The 20,036-nt window shown below is 48.8% G+C and overlaps 2 protein-coding genes across 2 annotated transcripts in view; one reads left to right on the forward strand and one right to left on the reverse strand.

Annotated features, from left to right (window-relative positions):
* The window catches only part of LOC135392146 (uncharacterized), a 188,139-nt gene that overhangs the window by 16,020 nt on the left and 152,083 nt on the right, over positions 1–20,036 (forward strand). The window lies entirely within an intron of this gene.
* LOC135392141 (fibroin heavy chain-like) lies at positions 5,601–9,170 on the reverse strand. Its single transcript, XM_064622831.1, has 3 exons — positions 9,159–9,170; positions 5,838–8,455; positions 5,601–5,737 (listed from the first exon to the last, which is right to left on the reverse strand). The coding sequence occupies exons 1-2, from the start codon at positions 9,168–9,170 to the stop codon at positions 5,849–5,851; spliced, it is 2,619 nt and encodes an 872-aa protein (XP_064478901.1). The 3' UTR covers positions 5,601–5,737; positions 5,838–5,848.

Consider the following 20,036-nt stretch of genomic DNA (forward strand, 5'->3'; position numbering starts at 1 on the left):
TCACATACATGGGTTTAATGGTTCCTTAAATTAAACTTAGTTAATATGGCCCTCAAATACCAAGCATCCCCTGATATTGTTCTGGTTCATGCTACAGAGAAGAACTTTCTCATCCCTCATAGCCTTTTCTGTCTCTTGGCCTGGAATCTTTCTTTTTCCCTCCCCGCATATTTATGACGCAACACAGAACAACGAAAGGCCGTCTTCTACGTGGTCAGTTACAGTAATCTCTCAGGAGCCATTGCTCTCGGCGGAGATCGAGGATCAGCGCCACTTCCTGTTGTCCTTATCGATACGTAGCATCGTATGTGAAAGCCCCATGGGAGGTCACTGGATTAACGTTTAATGTCGTTTCGTCAAACTCGACACCTGGGTAGAAAGTTTTAAGTCGAGGATATGTTTTACGAAACTTTTGTCATGCTTTGGATTAGTATTTGGCAGTACTAAGTGTTATACTTGGTGTTACCCTTGCGTTAGAAGGGAATGAGGCACTTTCATATGTCTGGTTCATTACACTTCCAGGGAATGAGGCACTTTCATATGTCTGGCTCATTACACTTCCAACCTTGCTGAATAGCATCGGTATAGACCTGTTGAAATCTTCAAGAAAATACGTTAAAGAATACTTTTCCGCTTCATTCCTTCGTGTTTGAAGATCGTTACTGTTATTTCATTGACTGGTGAATACATATTTCAGCCAGTCAATGAAGTAACAATAACAATATCTGGCCATATATGTGACGTGAATATGTTTGCCCTATGTTGATGTTGATTTTGCTGTAACTTTCTTTTGTGCTGTTGTGTGTGTGGGCTGCTACATGCTTGGGGAGCAGATGCCCCGTCAAGTCGCATCATGCGACTTTTTATATTTGTTCCCCATCACGCATGCGCATAATACAACTCATAAATAATGTGGAATAGCCAGCGTTTTCTCTCTCTTTTTTTTTTTTTTCCTGACTGACGTTTTCTGTCGATTTGCAGATCTAGATCCCCTTCCCCCTTCATTAGATAATGCGCGTATTTTGCTGCAAAGCAGAGTATTGAGGGGAAATCTAGTTTAGTGCGCGTCGCAGTGTGCGATATGCACAGAGTTGAACAAGCTTATGCGCCCAGCTCTGACGTCAGTGGAGCTATTGGTTCTCGTTCGCACGTGACGCCTTCCATGACGTCACAGCCGCAGCATTACATCTTGGTTGACATCTATGCAAATAAACAGCTTCTTTAAACTGCTATCGCTTTAATGACATAGATGAGCTTCGAAACAGCGTCAATGAGTCTGAAGGAGGAAACACGGGACCAAGATGAAACATACATGAAACATGAGTTATTTCGATGTGTATATTTACGGTGAGTTAATGGAACTACTTGATTCGCCTATGTACTTGTCGATGGTGATGAGAGCTTGCATCGCTAACAACAACAACAACAACAACAAAAAAAAAAGAAATTGCGACAAAGCAATCTACCTTACGATGATCATGCTTTTAAAAATTTAATCACAACAACCACCCAACTAAACTAAGTCTAAGCAAACATCTCTATGGTTATGCCAGTCACTGATTTTTTCAATATACGTTGCCTCGGAACATTAAAGCCTGATGACTATAGGGTGATCTATATTCCACAACAGGTGATGTAAACTCGACAATTATTCGGGGGGGGGGGGAAAGAAATCGAGTATAACGAAACCTTTTTCTCAAACGCGTCAAGTTCTTGCTGACTGGCCTTCGTGTAAGCCTTCGCCTTCGAGAAAGGAGCAGGGATCTTATTACGTAGGTCAATTATTTGGCAACGCACGTGTGGACGCCTCTCGATCCAAATGGGCATATGAGAATCTCTAGCAGTAAGTAGTAGGAGTTGTTTAAGAAAATGGCGAAAGCCGTCTCCTTGAGAGTTTTTAGTGCCAGAGCTGATCTGGAATTAGGATTCATTGATCGCCAAGATATTTCTTTCCACCTTGAGGGGGATGCAAAGACGAAAGCAAGATGCATGTGATTGGAAAGGCGAACCGATTGATACGTGCAGAGTTTGAGAAGTACACTATTGCAAACTGTCATGCGGAATGTCCCTGTGTGTTCCTCCATGCGGTTATGACAGTCAGTAGCGCAGCCACACGGTGTCCAAGTCCCGCGGTTCCAGTAACGGCTGAGGTTTTCCAGGGCGGCAGTATTGGCACCGGTACGTGAACGGTGAGCTCCAAGAGTTGCGCCAATCAGATACCGAGGAGGACAATTGCGAAGTAGATGGAGGCTGGGAATGGAGCTCATTATGGTCCCCTGCGAGCTCCGGTGGAACAGTGCCGACAATTGTTCCGTTCCATTGAAGGTCCCCGGCCAAATGTTTAGTAACAACTGGTACTGAGCTTTGGAAACTTTGCGAGCACGTGCAAAAAACAGGTCACACGGTAACCTTAGACACCCCGAACATTCTGGCAAACGAAGGGCGTTGGAGAGTAAAGAAACATCTCGAATCCTGGCATATAAAAAAGAATAAGGAATGCATGAACAAACATTCGGGTCCATTTCCTGATTGCTACGCCCCACGACTTGATAAACAGCACTACTGAAAGTCAGGGTATTTTGCTTCGGATGATGAAATGAGTATGTGTATCGAAACGTTAAAATTTAACTGTATTAGACGTGTTGTGGTTGCCAGTGCTATTTTCATATTTTAATAAAGCATGTGTACCCCTGGCACTTGGACCATCTTCAACTGGTCTTGCCGGTCGTGGAATACTTGTCCTCCAGAAGTGAGCGTTGTACGCATTCACTCGTGCATTCCTAGTAAAGTGCGCCTCATCACTCGAGAGCACCATGTCCAAGAACTTCGTGAACTGGTTATCTTCATTCAGAAATGTATTACAGAAGTCCAGACCTCTACGAAAATCCGCAACGCATAAAGCCTGGTGCAAACTAACATGGTACGGGTCATATAGTTACCGGCCAGTAGTATCGTTTAGAAACTAGAACTGGATGTTACTGTTTCTGCGGCAAGCCTGCGTACGCTGACATGCGGGTTTTCGGTGACTACATCCAGTGTGGTAACGGCTACTTCAACTGCGGCAGAGCAAGAGCGCTCCTCCCGGATTGATGGGTCTTAATGGCAAACAGGAAAATCCACCGTAGCGTCCATTGCGATAGATGTGAATGCAAAAACCCAGTTCTGTTCGACCATGCTACTATAGAGCCGCCAGACAAGATATACTAGAGAAATAATTGAGGCATATAATATGAAGGAGCAGGGACATCAGTCAGGCATCTATAAACCTCTTTGACGAGAAAGTCCAATTTATTCATAGGCACCACATGCCAGAGTGATCCATATTCAGTTCCGCTTGTATTGTAGCATACTTGTGTGTAATAAAAACTGAAGTTGCTATAGTCAGCGCTTGTGTCGTCCTCTACTATCGTCTGTGTCTTTTACTGCGCTGTTATCCAACTCAGTACCATTATTAAGAAAATCCCCTGGCCAGACAACAATGCATCGACCCGGTGACCCGGTTTGAACAATATTCCCCAAGATTTTAGCCAGTGATGGCCAGAAGTTAACTACATGTAGTTAAACTACCTGATTGTAGTTAAAAGAAGTTATCAACTACTTGCATAAGTATACTGTGCAACGACTAGTTAGACTACTATTTGGAGCAGCTAACTACAGTAGGTAGGTTACTGCAGGCGCCAACTACTTCCGATTTCGTCGCAAGCTTTACGGCACGATTGTGCTTCCGACTTTTACCTCGAGCTACTTGTTTGATGAGAACGGAGGTGCAGAGCAATTGTGCCGTGCATGTGTACTATATCTTCACTTTCATCACTGCTTGTGATTCATATTTAGGCGTCCAAGGACACTATAGAATGGGATTGGTGTTGATGGACAACGTTAAGTACTTAGAGATGTAGTTAAAATACATTGCAGTAGTTAAAGCAGTAGTTTTAACTACCTCCCCTGGAAAGTAGTTGAAGTACTAGTTAAACTGCTCCGTCGCGAAGTAGTTATAGCTAATCCACTGTACAAGTATAGTTAGTGGCCATCACTGATTTTAGCAAATGCCGGTTCATCACAGGCTTACTCGAGGAAACACGTGTCACTTAGTCGTGTAAATAGTCTGGAACACGCCCAGACGCGATTTCTCTGCTAGAACTCTGGCCCCAAGCGCAAACACGTAGGTACCCAGTGACAGAGATCAAACGTTGCATAATGCATCTGGTGTTCTTTGAAGATGCTTTGAGAACAAAGACAAATTAGAACAGTTAGGTAAGATGATAACCCATCTGCTCTTCGGGATTGACTTTGCGTGATGGCGCTGTGCGATTGGCTAGTTGGTGTACATATAGGTTATGGTATCCTAACGCATCTTAAAACTAGTTGAAATAGTGCAGATATCCCTATATGGCATTGGTATATTCTAGCCCCTTCTACATAATGTTCTAATCTTTTTCGGTATAGTCAGGTTTCTAGGTTTTGCGAAACGTCTTAGCAATTTAGTGCCAGCTGGGCGAATGAAACACATGAAACCAATGTCACACTTCGCACTGCTCCGTTACATGTTACCACTATAATCGCGATGATGATGACGCTGCGTGATTACTTCTTTTTAATACACAAAGTCTGGTGGTGGTGGTGGTGGTGGTAGTGCTAATGAAAGAGCTCGCCGTTGTCGGCCTCACAGAGGTGGGCAACGTCACGACTAACGCTCAGGGGGAATGTGCATCCTGGGCCGACTTCTAAGGGAACTGTGCAGACATCGGTCTGATGGCGTCGGAAGAAAACACAGGAGAAACCTCAAACTACACCAAGTCCGTAGTTTCGTTGAGTAGCGTGAATTCGGCCAAATTCGGCTGCCGGGAGACCAGAGATCTACAGGTTCTGTAGTAGGCGGCAGTAGATGCGGCAGCTTGCTATGGTTTGGGACGGAGACCCCTAATTGGAGTTTTCGAACGCTATTCTTTCTAAATATCGTCGGTTTCAACCCTAAGGTGTTGGTCATCAGAGGTGGGGCACAGTAACAGGGCGCTCTTGTGCGTGCCGTCTTTTGTTCGAGCTCACCCTTTATCCTAGTTTATTGTTACGAATCTAACTTCCGGCATACCCTACGATAGTGTGACCAAGGAAGAGTTTGGTGGTGAAAGGGACTCTCCGTTGTCGTCACGCCCTGGATAGACTTCTTAGGTACCCCAGACAGCACAGCCGGCACCGGGATTCGAACCCGGATACCTCCCAGTCTGGGGAAATCGCACGATGAAGTGGTTGTCCACTCACAAGGCTGCAATAAGGAAACCACTCGTCTGCGCCTCAGACTTGAACGTGACAGGGATCAGTGAGGTCACTCAACAGACAATAGGGGTGAGAAGGAACCTGGGGAGCTGCGCAGACAGCTGACCTACTTGCACAGAGTATTGACTTATCAACATGTATGACATGAAGGTACCGATCGAAAGCAGTGGGTGTAGCTAAGGCGCGAGAACGCCAGAGCAAGTGATTCGGTTCTATCAAACACGCGCTCACAGTTGCGCGTAGCATTGGCTTTAAAAATCCCCAGAAGGGTGGTCCAGATCTAGAGACACAGAGATGGAAGTCGACGTCATGCTTTGTTCTTACGAACTGTTTTTATTCTCCTATGACTGACATTTGTTTACAGCAATACATGCTTCATATCGGGGCACTCTATCCTGACGCAGGACAATAAATACTGGGTGTGTCGGTCGTAGACGTCTCATACAGGCCCGGTTATATAGTTCTACCTGTTAAAGAAAGGAGGGGGTATTAACGTGTGCTTTTATGAGTCAGAGACATCGGGTGCCAACAAGTAGTCTTCGGAGTTTCTCTGGTTCACAAACCTACCTATAATTTACTTCTTCTTGTTTGGGACAAGAACCTTGACGTGGGGCTCGGCACCGGCGTAGAGACCGTGAGCAGCAGATGGAGAGAGGACCTTAAGGTGGTCACCGGCGTGGTGGACAGTGGTACCATAGGCAGCAGTCAGTGCTGGGGCATGGTAGGTGGCGAAGCCTGGAGCGGCAAGGGTGTGGCCGAGTCCAAGACCGGCACCGTAAGTGGCGACTGGGGCGGCAACAGCAGCGGCACGGTAGGAGACGGCTGGAGCGTGGTGAACAGCGGTAACGGCTGGGGCGCCATAGCCGTAGCCAAGGCCATAGCCGAGACCGAAGGCAGGCCTGACAGCAGCGACAGCTGGAGCATGGTGGACAACAGGGGCAGCGGCATAGGAGACAGCTGGCCTAACAGCAGCGACGCTTGGAGCGTAGCTCAGAGTGTGGCCAAGACCAAGACCAGCACCGAAGGTGGCGACTGGGGCAGCAACAGCGGCGGTGCGGTAGGCAACGGCTGGGGCGTGGTGAACAACTGGTGCAGGAGCAGCATAGGTGACGGCAGGCTTGACGTGAGCAACGGCTGGAGCAGCGTAGCTGACAGCTGGAGCAGCGTAGCTGACGGCTGGGGCAGCGTAGCTGACGGCTGGAGCGGCGTAGCTGACGGCTGGAGCAGCGTACCTGACGGCTGGAGCAGCGTACCTGACGGCTGGAGCAGCGTACCTAACGGCTGGAGCAGCGTAGGTCACAGCTGGGGCTTGGTGGACAACAGGCGCGGCAAGGGTGTGACCGAGGCCAAGACCGGCTCCGAAGGTTGCAACTGGGGCAGCGACAGCTGCGGCACGGTAGGCAACAGCTGGGGCATGGTGGACAACTGGGGCAGCAACGGCTCCGAATCCAGCTCCGTATCCGTATCCGAGTCCGGCTCCGTATCCGAATCCGAGTGCTGGCTTCACGTGAGCGACGGCTGGGGCGGCGTACCTAACAGCTGGGGCGTGCTGGACGAAGGTTTGGGCAAGAGCTGGGGCATGGGCAATGGTGTGGCCGAGGCCAAGTCCGGCTCCGAAAGTGGCAACTGGAGCAGCAACAGCAGCGGCACGGTAGGCGACGGCTGGGGCGTGGTGAACGACTGGTGCTGGAGCGGCATAGCTGACGGCTGGAGCGGCGTAGCTGACGGCTGGAGCGGCGTAGCTGACGGCTGGAGCAGCGTACCTGACGGCTGGAGCAGCGTACCTGACGGCTGGAGCAGCGTACCTAACGGCTGGAGCAGCGTAGGTCACAGCTGGGGCTTGGTGGACAACAGGCGCGGCAAGGGTGTGACCGAGGCCGAGACCGGCTCCGAAGGTGGCGACTGGGGCAGCGACAGCGGCGGCACGGTAGGCAACAGCTGGAGCGTGGTGGACAACTGGGGCAGCGACACCTCCGTAGCGGAGGCCGAGACCATAGCCGTATCCGGCACCGTAGCCGAGTCCAGCACCGTAGCAGCCAAATCCTCCGTAAGCGCCGCAGCCAAGTCCAGCCTGGTAGCCCAATCCGAGGGCTGGCCTAACGTGGGTGACAGCTGGGGCGGCGTGGACGGCAGTGACAGCTGGGGCGGCGTGGACGGCAGTGACAGCTGGAGCTGCGTACCTGACAGCTGGGGCAGCATAGCTGACAGCTGGGGCAGCGTAGGTCACAGCTGGGCGGACAGCAGCGACGGCTGGGGCGTGGTGCACGACGGTTTGGGCAACAGCTGGGGCAGCATACCTAACAGCTGGGGCAGCATACCTAACAGCTGGGGCAGCGTAGGTTACAGCTGGACGAACAGCGGCGACGGCTGGAGCGTGGTGGACAACTGGGGCAGCAAGGGTGTGGCCGAGGCCGAGACCGGCTCCGAAGGTGGCGACGGGAGCAGCAACAGCGGCGGTACGATAGGCAACAGCTGGGGCATGGTGGACAACTGGGGCAGCGACTCCTCCGTAGCGAAGGCCGAGTCCGGCACCGTAGCCGAATCCGGCGCCGTAGCCGAGTCCGGCACCGTAGCAGCCAAATCCACCGTAAGCGCAGCCAAGTCCAGCCTGGTAGCCCAATCCGAGGGCTGGCCTAACGTGGGCGACAGCTGGGGCGGCGTGGACGGCAGTCACAGCTGGGGCTTGGTGCACGACGGTTTGAGCAACAGCTGGGGCAGCGTACCTAACAGCTGGAGCAGCATAGCTGACAGCTGGGGCAGCGTACCTAACAGCTGGAGCAGCGTAGCTGACAGCTGGGGCAGCGTACCTAACAGCTGGAGCAGCATAGCTGACAGCTGGAGCAGCATAGCTGACAGCTGGAGCTGGAGCGGCGTACCTAACAGCTGGAGCGGCGTACCTAACAGCTGGAGCAGCGTAGCTGACAGCTGGAGCGGCGTACCTAACAGCTGGAGCAGCGTAGCTGACGGCTGGAGCAGCGTAGCTGACAGCTGGAGCGGCATGGGCGACAACAGCCGGGGCAGCGGCATGGGCGACAACAGCTGGGGCAGCGGCTACGGCTGGGGCAGCGGCAACAGCAGCACCACCGCTAAGGGGAACACGGTAGGCGGTGTAACCGGCGGGGACATTGGGTAGATAACCCGCGAAGGCGCAGGCCGCAAGGCTCAGGAAAAGCGTGGCACCCTGCAGGATGATAGTGTATCAGTTAGTTTGCTTGTGTTTTTCTCGTAGCAGATGCGCCAGATTCGTTTCCCTTTCTGGCTTTTGCAAATATTCCACCGATGCGAGGTACTAAGAGGTGTAAGCTACGTGGTCTCAGAATAATAACAATAACGCTTGCTTTTTCATTGCATCCGTATTTAACGGCATTCGCGGAAGACAGTGTGTCTGAGCAAATTGTATCTTGCCACCAAGTTGCTGACGTCAGCGGCCCCTCCGTTCGATTTGGTAGCCTTGGCGCATTGGACGGACTCGAACGAATCAAGCGATAAATCTTCCGATAAAGTCTTTCCGCTTGTTCATTGTGAACAATGTGCGACGAAATGCTTCCTACTGCTATACTTAAGTGTATATACTAGCACTGCAGTCGAAGATTGACGTAGCTCTATGTATCTTCGGCTAGATGTTGCATGACACTCCTACTTAGGTTCCTAGCACCAGCCGGAAGTAATTCCACGCATCGCTAAAATTATCATCGAAATAGTGCTTCCTAATCGCTGCGGCATTCCTACTTTCAACAACTCCTTCCCGCATTGAAAGCTCTACAAGACCAAGTTCCGACGTATCCAACTTCCACTGTCTCTGTTTGAGAAATCCACTGCATGTCTTCAAGTAGACTCGGTTCGTTCCCATCTAAAGCGCCTCAAAACACCGCTAGACCACTTACCAGGAGCTGCATGTCTTCTATTGCAACTGAGAACGATGTGTCTTCACTGACGCCTCCACCAGCTTTTATACGGCGAATCTGGGATACACTCTCAGAGAGGGCAGCGACGGAGAGAACAGCATCCGACACACTTTCTCAACACTGGTCTGAGATCTTTAACAGAAGTAGTCTATAATCCTTACGATAAGGACAGCGATTTCGTTTTGTTCGCTATGGTAATTCGTTAAGATTCTTTTGCGCGCTACGTGCACGGGATGAGTCGTTTGAATACACATTTATCGGGGGTGGGGGGTGGGGACAGTCAATTTGGTTGGAGGAGGAAAGGGTAAACATTCCAGCATACGCGTATGTACCCAACATGTAGTGGAGACGTCTATCTGCTCTTGTCATCACAGGAATGGTTGCGGCTTTGCTAACAAGTATTGTTCCAGAAAGCGTCGTGTGTAACGCGCTCGTCAAAGGCCTTGATCGAGGATAAGACTGTTCCGTTCTTCTTTTATGCACGACCTTCCCACGTATGTGAAACTGATTCTGCTACAGAAATGGGGGAATCCCTGCAGTGAACGCGATAATCTACGCGCGGATTGAAACTCAATTGTGCTTAAAACGTTTTTTCTTCTTCTTCTTCTTCTCACTGGGTAGTACGAAATTGTAGATGATGAACTCCATAATAGTGATACATGGCAATCATTAGCATTGGAATCCTCCCATGCAATGTGGGAAATATTATTATTAATATTGTCCAGCCTGCTTGCCGGCATCAGCCCCATCTCATCATCATTTCTTTTATGTGTGTCTGTGTGGGTTTGGGGGGGGGGGTATTAACGAAAGCGGAAATAACGAGGAAATATCGATTACTATTGGAGGACCAATAAGCAGCACGTACAACGTATAGGTCATTGGAAAAGAAAGCATTTCCGCAGTATGTTCTGCCCCATTATGGTACGGCATGCAGTGTGGGCCCTGCACTGTCCTTGTGTGTACTACAGTCACAAAATTCACATAGTCACACATTCACATAGTAACTTTTTCCGGTGTAGAGGAAATTATCAATTCGTCGGAAAAATCCGCTCGTAGGAAAAATTCGTAATTAATCGTGCAAATATTGCGAAAGAAGTACGTACATCATGAAAACAATAGCGAATCGTGAAACCTTTACAAAAATATAGCCAATCCATACCACGTCGAGTCTAACGTCTCCATTCAGCATAGAAGTATAATTCGAGCAAGCTGGCGTAAATGACACTTCCTTGAGTTTAAGTGAAAAGAGAAAACACATGGTGTTGTATCTTTTCCCTCAAACTACAAGGAAGTATAATTGGGAGCTAATTTGCACATTAAGTGAGTCTGCCTACCTAAAAAAAAAAATATTACCTTAATGTATCCGCGTTTATTTATTTATTTTTTTGTCATGCAATCTAATTACGAAGCCCCCAAAGCGTTTAGACATCTCGATTCTTTTGGAGAAACAAAATAAAATGTTTCCTTCTGAAAGACCTCCCTCAGTACCTAAACAAAGGCTGGCGCATTGTTCGCAAACAGTTGTAATCTGGCAACGGGCCTCGATTCAAGTGCTTCGCTTAAGACCGTTATTTACTGACGCTCCCGTTTAACGAGTCTCTTGAAACGCATTGAATTAAAGAAGGTCAGTTTGTTGCTTCCTACCAGTTGTACATCCGATGCGAAGCGTCCGTGCCGTGAAACCAAATTCATCCCCACCGCAGCGTTTTCTCCTTTAAGTTCGGGCTGTTGCTCCGACGACGAAGCTTAATAAATGCCGCATTCTCCAATAAATTAATAGAGTGTTGCAGAATCGGTTCGCGCAGGATATCGGTGCACGTTCCCCTGGACTAGACACGACGAAGGTGGGGTTTATGTCGTCCGCTTTTCTTTGTTCAGTTACAATTTGCATGGAGCAGCGGTGATTGTACGATACAGTGAACCCTCGTTATTACGACCATGGTCGTTCCCGAAAAAAATTGGTCATAACGCGGAACTGTCATATTAACGGGAGGGGGGCATTTGTAGAGGTTTCACTGCATTGTTCCCCAGGAGAATGGTCGTAAAGCGCGTATGTCAGATTATCGGGGGTCATATTAACGAGGGTCCACTGTATAGGTATGATCGCCAGTTCGACGCCGGGACTGGGAGGTGTGGAGGGTTCGAATCCCGGCAGCGCTTGTGCTCACTCAGGTTTTCCGGCTGACTTTGCAGACGAATGTCGACGTAGTTCCCCCAGAAGTCTGCCCAGGACGCATATAACCTCCCTACTCCTTCCTGCTGTCCTCTCCAGTACACTTTCCAGACGGAAGTCGGAACAGTTCCCCCTGAAGTCGACCCAGGACGCATCCTAACTCCTCCTGTCCTGCCTCTGTCTGTCCACGCCTGCACGTCCTTCATAGCCACAGTTGCTTCCCGGGGCTATTACACATGACAATACAATTACAGAAACAATTGCAATTTCAATTACAGATACGTATATAGTTAAAAATATTGTTCACCGCGACGGAGTCATAAGAGTGAAACAAAAGTAGGAGTAAGCAAGCGTGGACAGGGGAAAAATGGAAATAACTACCTCTCTTCTTTTTGTAACACTCAAATCATACGCCCATTAATTGACTACTTTTTAAATTTTACTTCGGACGCTTTCGGAACCTCCGCTTTACCGACCGGAACCATCAGCGAAAAATGTACCAGAAAAAGCAGCTTCGACACGTAGTGGTTTTTGGAGTAATTTTTCTTTTTAATTGCGTTAGCATTAGACGGCTCATGTCAAAGGAAAGACGGCGGTGTCCATCTGCGGACACGAGAAGGAAGGAAGGAGCAACAAGAAAGAAAACAACGAAGACAGCGTGAAACGACACGCGAATTATGTTACCTTTAGACTCAGACTGCGACTATGCGACTTTAGGGTCCCAGTGACTGCGATGGATCCTGATGTTCCCATCTAAATTAAGTTCTTCTCCTACATCCCTGGAGCCAAACGTCCTGGAAACCGAAAGGCCGGAGTTGCCATCTGCGCTAAGCATGGCGTCAGCGTTACACCTCAGGGGTTCGCAGCAATGTTCTCGAATACGATGAGTCCTGTGCCTTACGCCTTCCCACGGATCTCAACGTCGTTACTGTGTACCCCCAGCCAGGTATTACATACAGGCAAGCGGCAACCGCTGTAAACCACATGATGGACTGCGTTAAGCTTACTCATGAGCAGTGGCGTATCTAGGGTGTGGCAGGTGTGGACAGGTGCCATGGGCGCCAGGTGAACAGGGGCGCCATTACGTGGTCGGGTGTGAATGTGCCAGGTCAGGCACTCAACCTGGCACATTCATAAATGATCTAAAGCAACCGCCATTAGGGAGGTTGTAGTGTGAAACCTAGTGCGGACCACACGAAAGCGCATCCCCAAGGACATCACGTAAACCATGTTGCCATGGGCGCAGGTAGCTCTAGATACGCCACTGCTCATGAGTGGGTCGTCAAGGTAGGATACTTCTGTACTGTAAGATACAAGGTAGAATTATGGAATTATACGAAACACATGTTCACTTTTTTTCTTTGAACCTGGAGGATATAACCACGCTGTGCTCAACAAAAGGGTTGAGGTCAACGAACAGAGGTCAAAGCCTTGACAGTGCGCTCTGGATTTCACTGCTAAGCTGCCGTGTCGCACTGAGTCAACCTCACATATACTGTGGTATTGTTAACTTCGGATAAGTTTCCTTCGTCATTGGACTCCACGGTATGTGCGGGTCTGACACTAACGTAATTGTCATACTGGCCTCTGTCAGCTGCCGGAGAGACCACGGCTAGGATGGCAGAAGAAGACTTTGAGAACCAACCATTGATAAAAGTCAAGCAAAGTGTCCGAGGTAATAATAATGTTTTCTTACAGCAAAACTGTCTTCTCCCAATTTGCTACTATACAAACGGGGTGTTTACGTAAGGGATATGTCTATGTTGCATCATCTTCGTATTTCAGGCAAAAGTATCGGGTAAAGTACCGCGTTACTTTTGTTTTACTAACTGTATCGGTATACTTACTTTAAAAAGAAGTGTCGATATCGGTATTTGGATACTTTTTACTCAAGTAACGATTATCGGTATCGCGATACCATATTTTGGTAATGGGTACAACATTGGTCTTTTCATATCCCACTTTCGGTGTCACCCTCTCTCAAATGACGTCAGGCTGTTCCTCAAAACATGGAGCACCCCACACTCTGCCCCCTGGAGTGGTGTGAGGATAAATAGTGGTGCCACTTTTCAAACTAGTTATCGCTAAAACGCCGCCCGAAAGCTGATTGCAACGCTTCCAGACCTTCCAAAAACCACGCAGATACCGAAAATAAAATCACTGAAAAGCGTTGCGGTTTCAATTTTAGCGGACGAGACTCCTCAGGGTCGAGCCCTACAACTTTGCAATTCCGTGTTCAACCTATTTTCGCTAATTACAAAGATTAATTGTGAAAGTTAATTAACGGCTGCACTAATTACTGATACACCACCACTTTTGAGTAGGCCTAATCGGGAATAGATATATTCAACGACTTTTCGGAAAGAAAAACAAACCACGAATTTAAGAAAATTCTGGTCACTCTTGCGCGTGACGCACACCCTGTATATTGTGAAATAAGAGCGTCACTTTTCGTTAATGTTGCTTCTCTCCATCATGTCGATGTGGGACGAAATTGTTTGGGCATGGCTTCTTCTTTCGTAATTTCTGGTGCCAATCGAAACGTTGTCAGATAAGCAAGGTAAAAGATTTCAAAGCTGCGTCTGAGAGTTCATAAAGGAGCGTGGGCTGAAAAAACAATGCAGAGCGTTTCAGTAAATAACCTTAAAACATTAATACCTAACTCTACCTACTACTTAATATTCTTGTTGCGGGCCGTAGTGCAGATCTTCTACTCTGTATGATAAGTTTTGCGAGCTCCGCACGGCGACGTACAGGCGGGTTGCATCAGGGAGGAGCAAAAGTCGGTCATTCGTTTCCTTATTATCGAAGGTGCGAACCCCACTCACTTCTGTGTTGCCTCACACGTCGGGGGGCAGTTTTTTTACATCATAGATACGGTGGTGGTGATGGTGGTGATACTAGTCAGGGGTGGATCCTGGTGCTAGCGAAAGACCTCGCCGTTGTCGGCGTCACAGTGGTGGGCAACACCACGACTAACGCTCTGTGGGAATGTGTGTCCTGGGCTGACTTCTAAAGGAACTATGCCGACATGTCTGGCAGCACCTGAGGGGAAAACCAAAGAAAAACCGCAGACAGCACTGCCTGCACCGGGATTCGAACCCGGGTATCTCGACGTGACATGGCCAGCACGCTAAGCAGTCAGCCAATGCACAGATACGGACCACGAACAAGCCTGCACGTTGCCCTATCCCGTGTCCTCTACTGAGGTGGAACTGTATGTCATCCTCGCGGCCCTAGAATACATTGCTGGCCTGCCACCTGAGAGGTCCTGGATTGTCCTCATTTGACAGCGGGGCTTCCCTCCTCCTTTTGCTGTCTTCCCGTACCACCGTCATACGTAACCTACCCAGCATTATCATCCTGGCATACAACCGACTCTGTGCCAATGGTCACGTTCTTTCTCTGCAATGGATTCCCAGGCATGTGGGCCTATCCGGTAATTCACGCGCAAATGCGGCTGCACGACGTGCTGCACAAGTTATGACTCTTGCCACTGTACATCTGCCCCTTACTGTTCCTGCCTGCCATCTGTCTATCCACCGCCGGTGTGCTGCTCGTGCCCAAGCGTTCAGAGCTGAGGCTGCCTCCTACAACAGTCACCTGCAATCAATCGACCCCTCAATGGACTTCTTTATTAGGTGTCGCTGCACTCGTCACGGGGAATCGCTCCTTCGCCGTCGCCTTGTGAACGTCGCCCGCACACCGCTGCTTCTAGTCAAAACGTGTCAGTCTAGCACTCCCCTCTGCACTAGCTGTGGCGTGGTGGTTGATATTCCCCACTGCATCCTACACTGCCTGCAACACATTCTAGACCGTGACGCGCTCTGTCGTCGTATATTCCAACTTGGCTACAGCAACAGCACTCTAACATTGACTACCTTATTGGGTCCCGTTCCTCAGCCGATCCAGTGGGTCGTCACCACTGCGTTCCTCCGTTTTCTCTTCTCTCTCTCTCTCTCTCTCTCTGTTGCTTCGCGGCGCTAAAACGGAATTTAAAAAAAAAAATGACTAGGGGACAAAGAGCGAACAATGAAACATACTTTGATCTTCTGGCCGCATATTTGAAGCCCGCCATCAGAACTAAACGTCGTGGACTGCTCGCAAAGAGTGCATACTGCTCCAACATGGCGACGCCTGGTCGAATACGTCACGTACAAGTACTTTAACCATCCTTGATTTTCGTTTTGGGTGCCTTCTACACGCGCCATTATCGCCTGACCTCACGCGCCGTCGTATTATGACATATTCGGCTGTCTCAAGCAGCGGTCTCAAGATGATGATCTTGGCGGCCTGAAGATTGGCCCCGACAAATATTTTAAGCGAGCGGCGCACGAATGACTACGCATCCAGCGAAAAATTTGTTCTCTTGTGGAATACAGGCGCTTCCCAAAGGATGGCGCACCTGCTTTGAAAAAGCGAGGGAAGTACGTAGCAAAATGATACGCTGTTTCTCGGAATATTCATTTTCATTGTTCGTCAGTACATTTTTAAGTGAACCACCCTCGTATATCTGTGTTCTACCGTTTCTCCTGTTCCCATTGTGCGTAATCGTGTTTTATGCGATAATCTACTCGTCACAATTATCCATCCGTCCTACGTGCTAAACGCACTGTCGTATAGAATCTGGATCGGCTCAGGATCCTGGTCGGCGCAATCCCGCTGGACATGCCTGCACTTGACGTTCGTGATCCAGGTTTTCATTTGACGCCGTCTGGCAAGAGCTGTGCACAATACCCACCGGAGTTTCAAATGAAAACATTGGTCCAGAATGTCTACTTGAAAGAAATTAACATTAATCTAAATGCTATTTCGGCGTTTGTCCATGTTGTTTTCTTCGTGCGGGCCGCTGCCATCGTCGCCATCTTGCCAGCCCGGGACCGGCAGTGCGAGAAGGCGCTTTCTCCTGAGGGCGATCACAGTCGCTGCCCAATCACGATAGCGCGCGATGTGGATCCTGGGTTATAAGATTAGCGCAAGATCTAATTCGTTGAGCTGCACGAAAACGTGTGTGTGTGCTAATAATTTTACATAGTATGTCCTTATCCTGTCTGTAGAGGAACGAATCCCTCTTTTTATCTTAAACATCCTCCCATAGATGTTCCATCCGTTCATCCATCTGTCCGTTCATACGAAATGGGAAGTAACCCATATGAGTGTATGAGAGAGACTAGAAATTAGGATTACAATCCCCGAGATACGTAGTCGCACAAAAAGCAGGAGCGTGGCCCTAAATCCTGGTGCGCAAGAGAGCTTTCAAGGCCCAACCGCATGAGGCGTTTCTCCAGCGTTTTATCCAGTGGCCTGCCGCGAGAGGTTTGGCGAGCGGCAGCTAGAGCGGCGGCCAACGATAGACACGCGTCGCAGGCGCAAAAGTCCGACGCGCGGGCACATATTCGGCGGTGGGCGACAGAATGGGTGGGAGAGACGCGCGCAAGTGGCCAATCAAGGATTAGCCTCGTATTAGGTCCATCCGGTAGCGCCAGTTTTCGGGAGACCCATAGATGGCGGCACGTGGAATTGCTCAGATTGCTAGGGTAGATCGCGTTAGGCAGAAGCCTAACGCCAAAGCCTCTCACCCGTCCAACCTTTTTAATACGACAACTGGGATTAGGCGAACTCGGACTTTGTCTTACCTTGGCCTAGGAAGTTCCGCTGCATTAAAGGAGCACAGAGGTGACCCCCATATATATATATATATATATATATATACTCATTGAACGATGCGACAGCACCAGAGGACACGTGTTTCGCCGTGTTTGCGGCTCGTCGGCCCTGGGTAGCTGCGCATCGTTCGGGATTGGCAAACCAGGGGTCACTCAGCGAGCGAGTGACCCCTGGTTTGCCAATCCCGAACGATGCGCAGCTACCCAGGGCCGACGAGCCGCAAACACGGCGAAACACGTGTCCTCTGGTGCTGTCGCATCGTTCAATGAGTATCTGTTTCTCTACGTGCAGCCATAGAAGCCATTTTAATCTGTAAGTTTGAATTTCAAACACGTCTAGCATCATTTACTTATTTTTTTAATGGCTTTTCCCCTCTTTATATATATATATATATATATATATATATATATATATATATATATATATATATGTGTTTATAAGTCCCAAACGTCGCCACACCAGCATTGGACAGCTGTTTCGGCCAAAGAGCGGACAAAGAGCGGACAAAGCGGACAAAGAGCGTATGCTATTTTTCATCATTTATATATATATATATATATATATATATATATATATATATATTTTCGCTGCAGCGTGTTCTACAATGAACAAAATGAGTTCCTGCAAAAGGACGACGAGTGCAGGCGACCTAGAGAGCGCACACGAGGCCTCTATTCCGGAGACACCTTTCAAAAAATCCTCCACTCGCCAAAAAGAGCGTATCGAAGAACGAGGCAACGTCGTGACGTAACGTGTTCCCCGTGCACGTGACTCGTGGTAGAGCGGTACTGCTTAAACATGTACAAGCGGCGCGTGAGCTGTAAAGAAATAAACGAAAGAAAAAAAAGAAAGGAGGGATTTCTCAGGCGTTGTCGTAGAGTTTACTTTCGTGTATTAGGAAGATCCATTGGTGGATCCCTTGGAAATGTGTTAGCGTGAGCCTCTGGTTCGTTCTTGTGCTTCCTCCTTCGCTTTTCTCTTTTTTTTGCTGATTTTTCTTTGGTTCCTTCTTTGGCTTCCTCTTTTCTCTTTGGTTCCTTCTTTTTCTACGTATGTTTGCGTTTCGGGGGGTGTGTTAGCGTTTAACTTAAGGAGTTACCGTAAGGCGCTTCGAAAGGTTTGTGCTGAAGCAATTTCCAAGGGATCCACGAATGGATCTTCCTAAAGTTGGCTTGCGCCACCCTAAGTACACGCAGGCGTCGTTTGGTAGTCGTGGTCCCTGGTTCACGTTCCCTGGTCAGTGGAGATGGAACCTTTGGGGATGGCAGAACGGGCAAAGCACAGAGAACGCATATCTAAGGCGAACTGGAAGTCTTTCACATCGTCTTGGTTGAAGTCTCCTACCATGGCAACCAACTCCTGAGTAAGCATATAACGGTGCCCATGATGTGGTGTACAGCGGTTGCCGCTTGCCTGTGTGTAGTCAATGGCCTAAAGGTATACAGGTACACAGTGACGAGGTTGAGATCTGTGTGAAGGCGTATACGGCACAGGAGTCATCGTATTCGTGAACGCTGTGGCGAATCTCTCGATGTGTAACGCTGATGCCACCCTTAGCGTAGATGACACCTCCGGCCTTTCGGTTTCCAGGACGTTTGGCTCCACTGATGTAAGAGAAGCCCTTGATTTGAATGGATGGTACATCAGGATCCATCGCAGTCACTGAGACCCTAAAGTCGTAGTCGCAGTCTGAGTCTAAAGGTACCATAATTCGCGTGTCGTTCCCCGCTGTCTTCGTTGTTTTCGTTCAAGCTGCCCCTGTGATAGTACCTCCTTCTTTCTCGTTTCTTTTTCGTGTCAGCAGATGTACATCGCCGTTTTCGCTTTGTCATGAGCTTTCTAATGCTGACGCATTAAAAGGGACCTCTCTACGTCACGCGAGGATTGTGTCGGCGTCCGCGGCTGCTTTCCGACTGTTTTTGTAAATTTGATCGCGCAGTTATTAATATTTTGCGTGATGGTTCTTGATGGACAGTTGGACGAATGAAGCCTATGATTTCCATCCACGTTAAATGTCACCTAATTAATCCTTTACATGCGCGCTAAGGACTGCGAGGTATTTGGTTTGAATCCTTCCACCGGCTGTGCTGGTTCAGGTTTTCCGGCAGACTTTCCCGGCGGATTTACACTGAAGTGGAGCCAATACGCATCCTAACCCCTTACTCAATTTCCTTTTCGCTGCTCTCTCCACCTACGTCCACGTCTTTACACCAGTTGTTTCGTGGTGCTAACAGGAAATAATATATAGACGGATGGCAGCCGATCTTCGCACAAAGTCCGCCCACTAACCCTAACTCTACTAGGACTAACTAGCACTAACTAACCTAACCTAACATCACTAACGTAACTGCCCAAGCAGCCGCCTATAGTTCCTTAACATGCTTTGATTTGTGCCAGGCATGTGTTTGACACGTGCGTTACTTTTGGGGCTGTGCGTGCTGCATATAAGCACATTAAAAACTGCAGTTCCAACAAGTAAGTGAGTGAAGCTGAATATTCTGCGCACGCCCGGCTGGTGTCCAGAAGAACGGCCGCCTCCGCGCATATCTGGGTGAAGATCACGATTGCTCTTAGACAGGAAGCAAATTAAAGCGACCGATTTCACTCGCCGATTTCGCGGAATTACAATGCGACGTCTCGCACAGAAGTAACGCCCACGCGATTCACACAAGAGGACCTCCAGGTGTATTACGCAAGACCAGAAGAGTAATACTTATGATGCCAGTATTCACACAATCGAAAGATCTCTGTGTACGATCAACTGAGCATGGTTGCTGAATTAAAACGTCAAGCCGGTTGTATAATGAATCGCTGGCCTTAATCACCCGGATGGGAATGCTAGAAAATTTCTGTTGAAATACTTTACTGGACCGGCGTTGCGATAGAAGTACGGACCACCTATAGAAGAGATTCCGTTGGCTGTTCAAAACTCTGACGAGACCCTTGATCTTGTGAAGGCGACTTGGAGAGTGGCCGAGTGGATAACAACGTCTGCTTGTCGCTGGTGACTAGGTTCA

Source organism: Ornithodoros turicata, chromosome 4, assembly GCF_037126465.1.
Source record: "Ornithodoros turicata isolate Travis chromosome 4, ASM3712646v1, whole genome shotgun sequence".
Lineage (NCBI taxonomy): Eukaryota > Metazoa > Arthropoda > Arachnida > Ixodida > Argasidae > Ornithodoros > Ornithodoros turicata.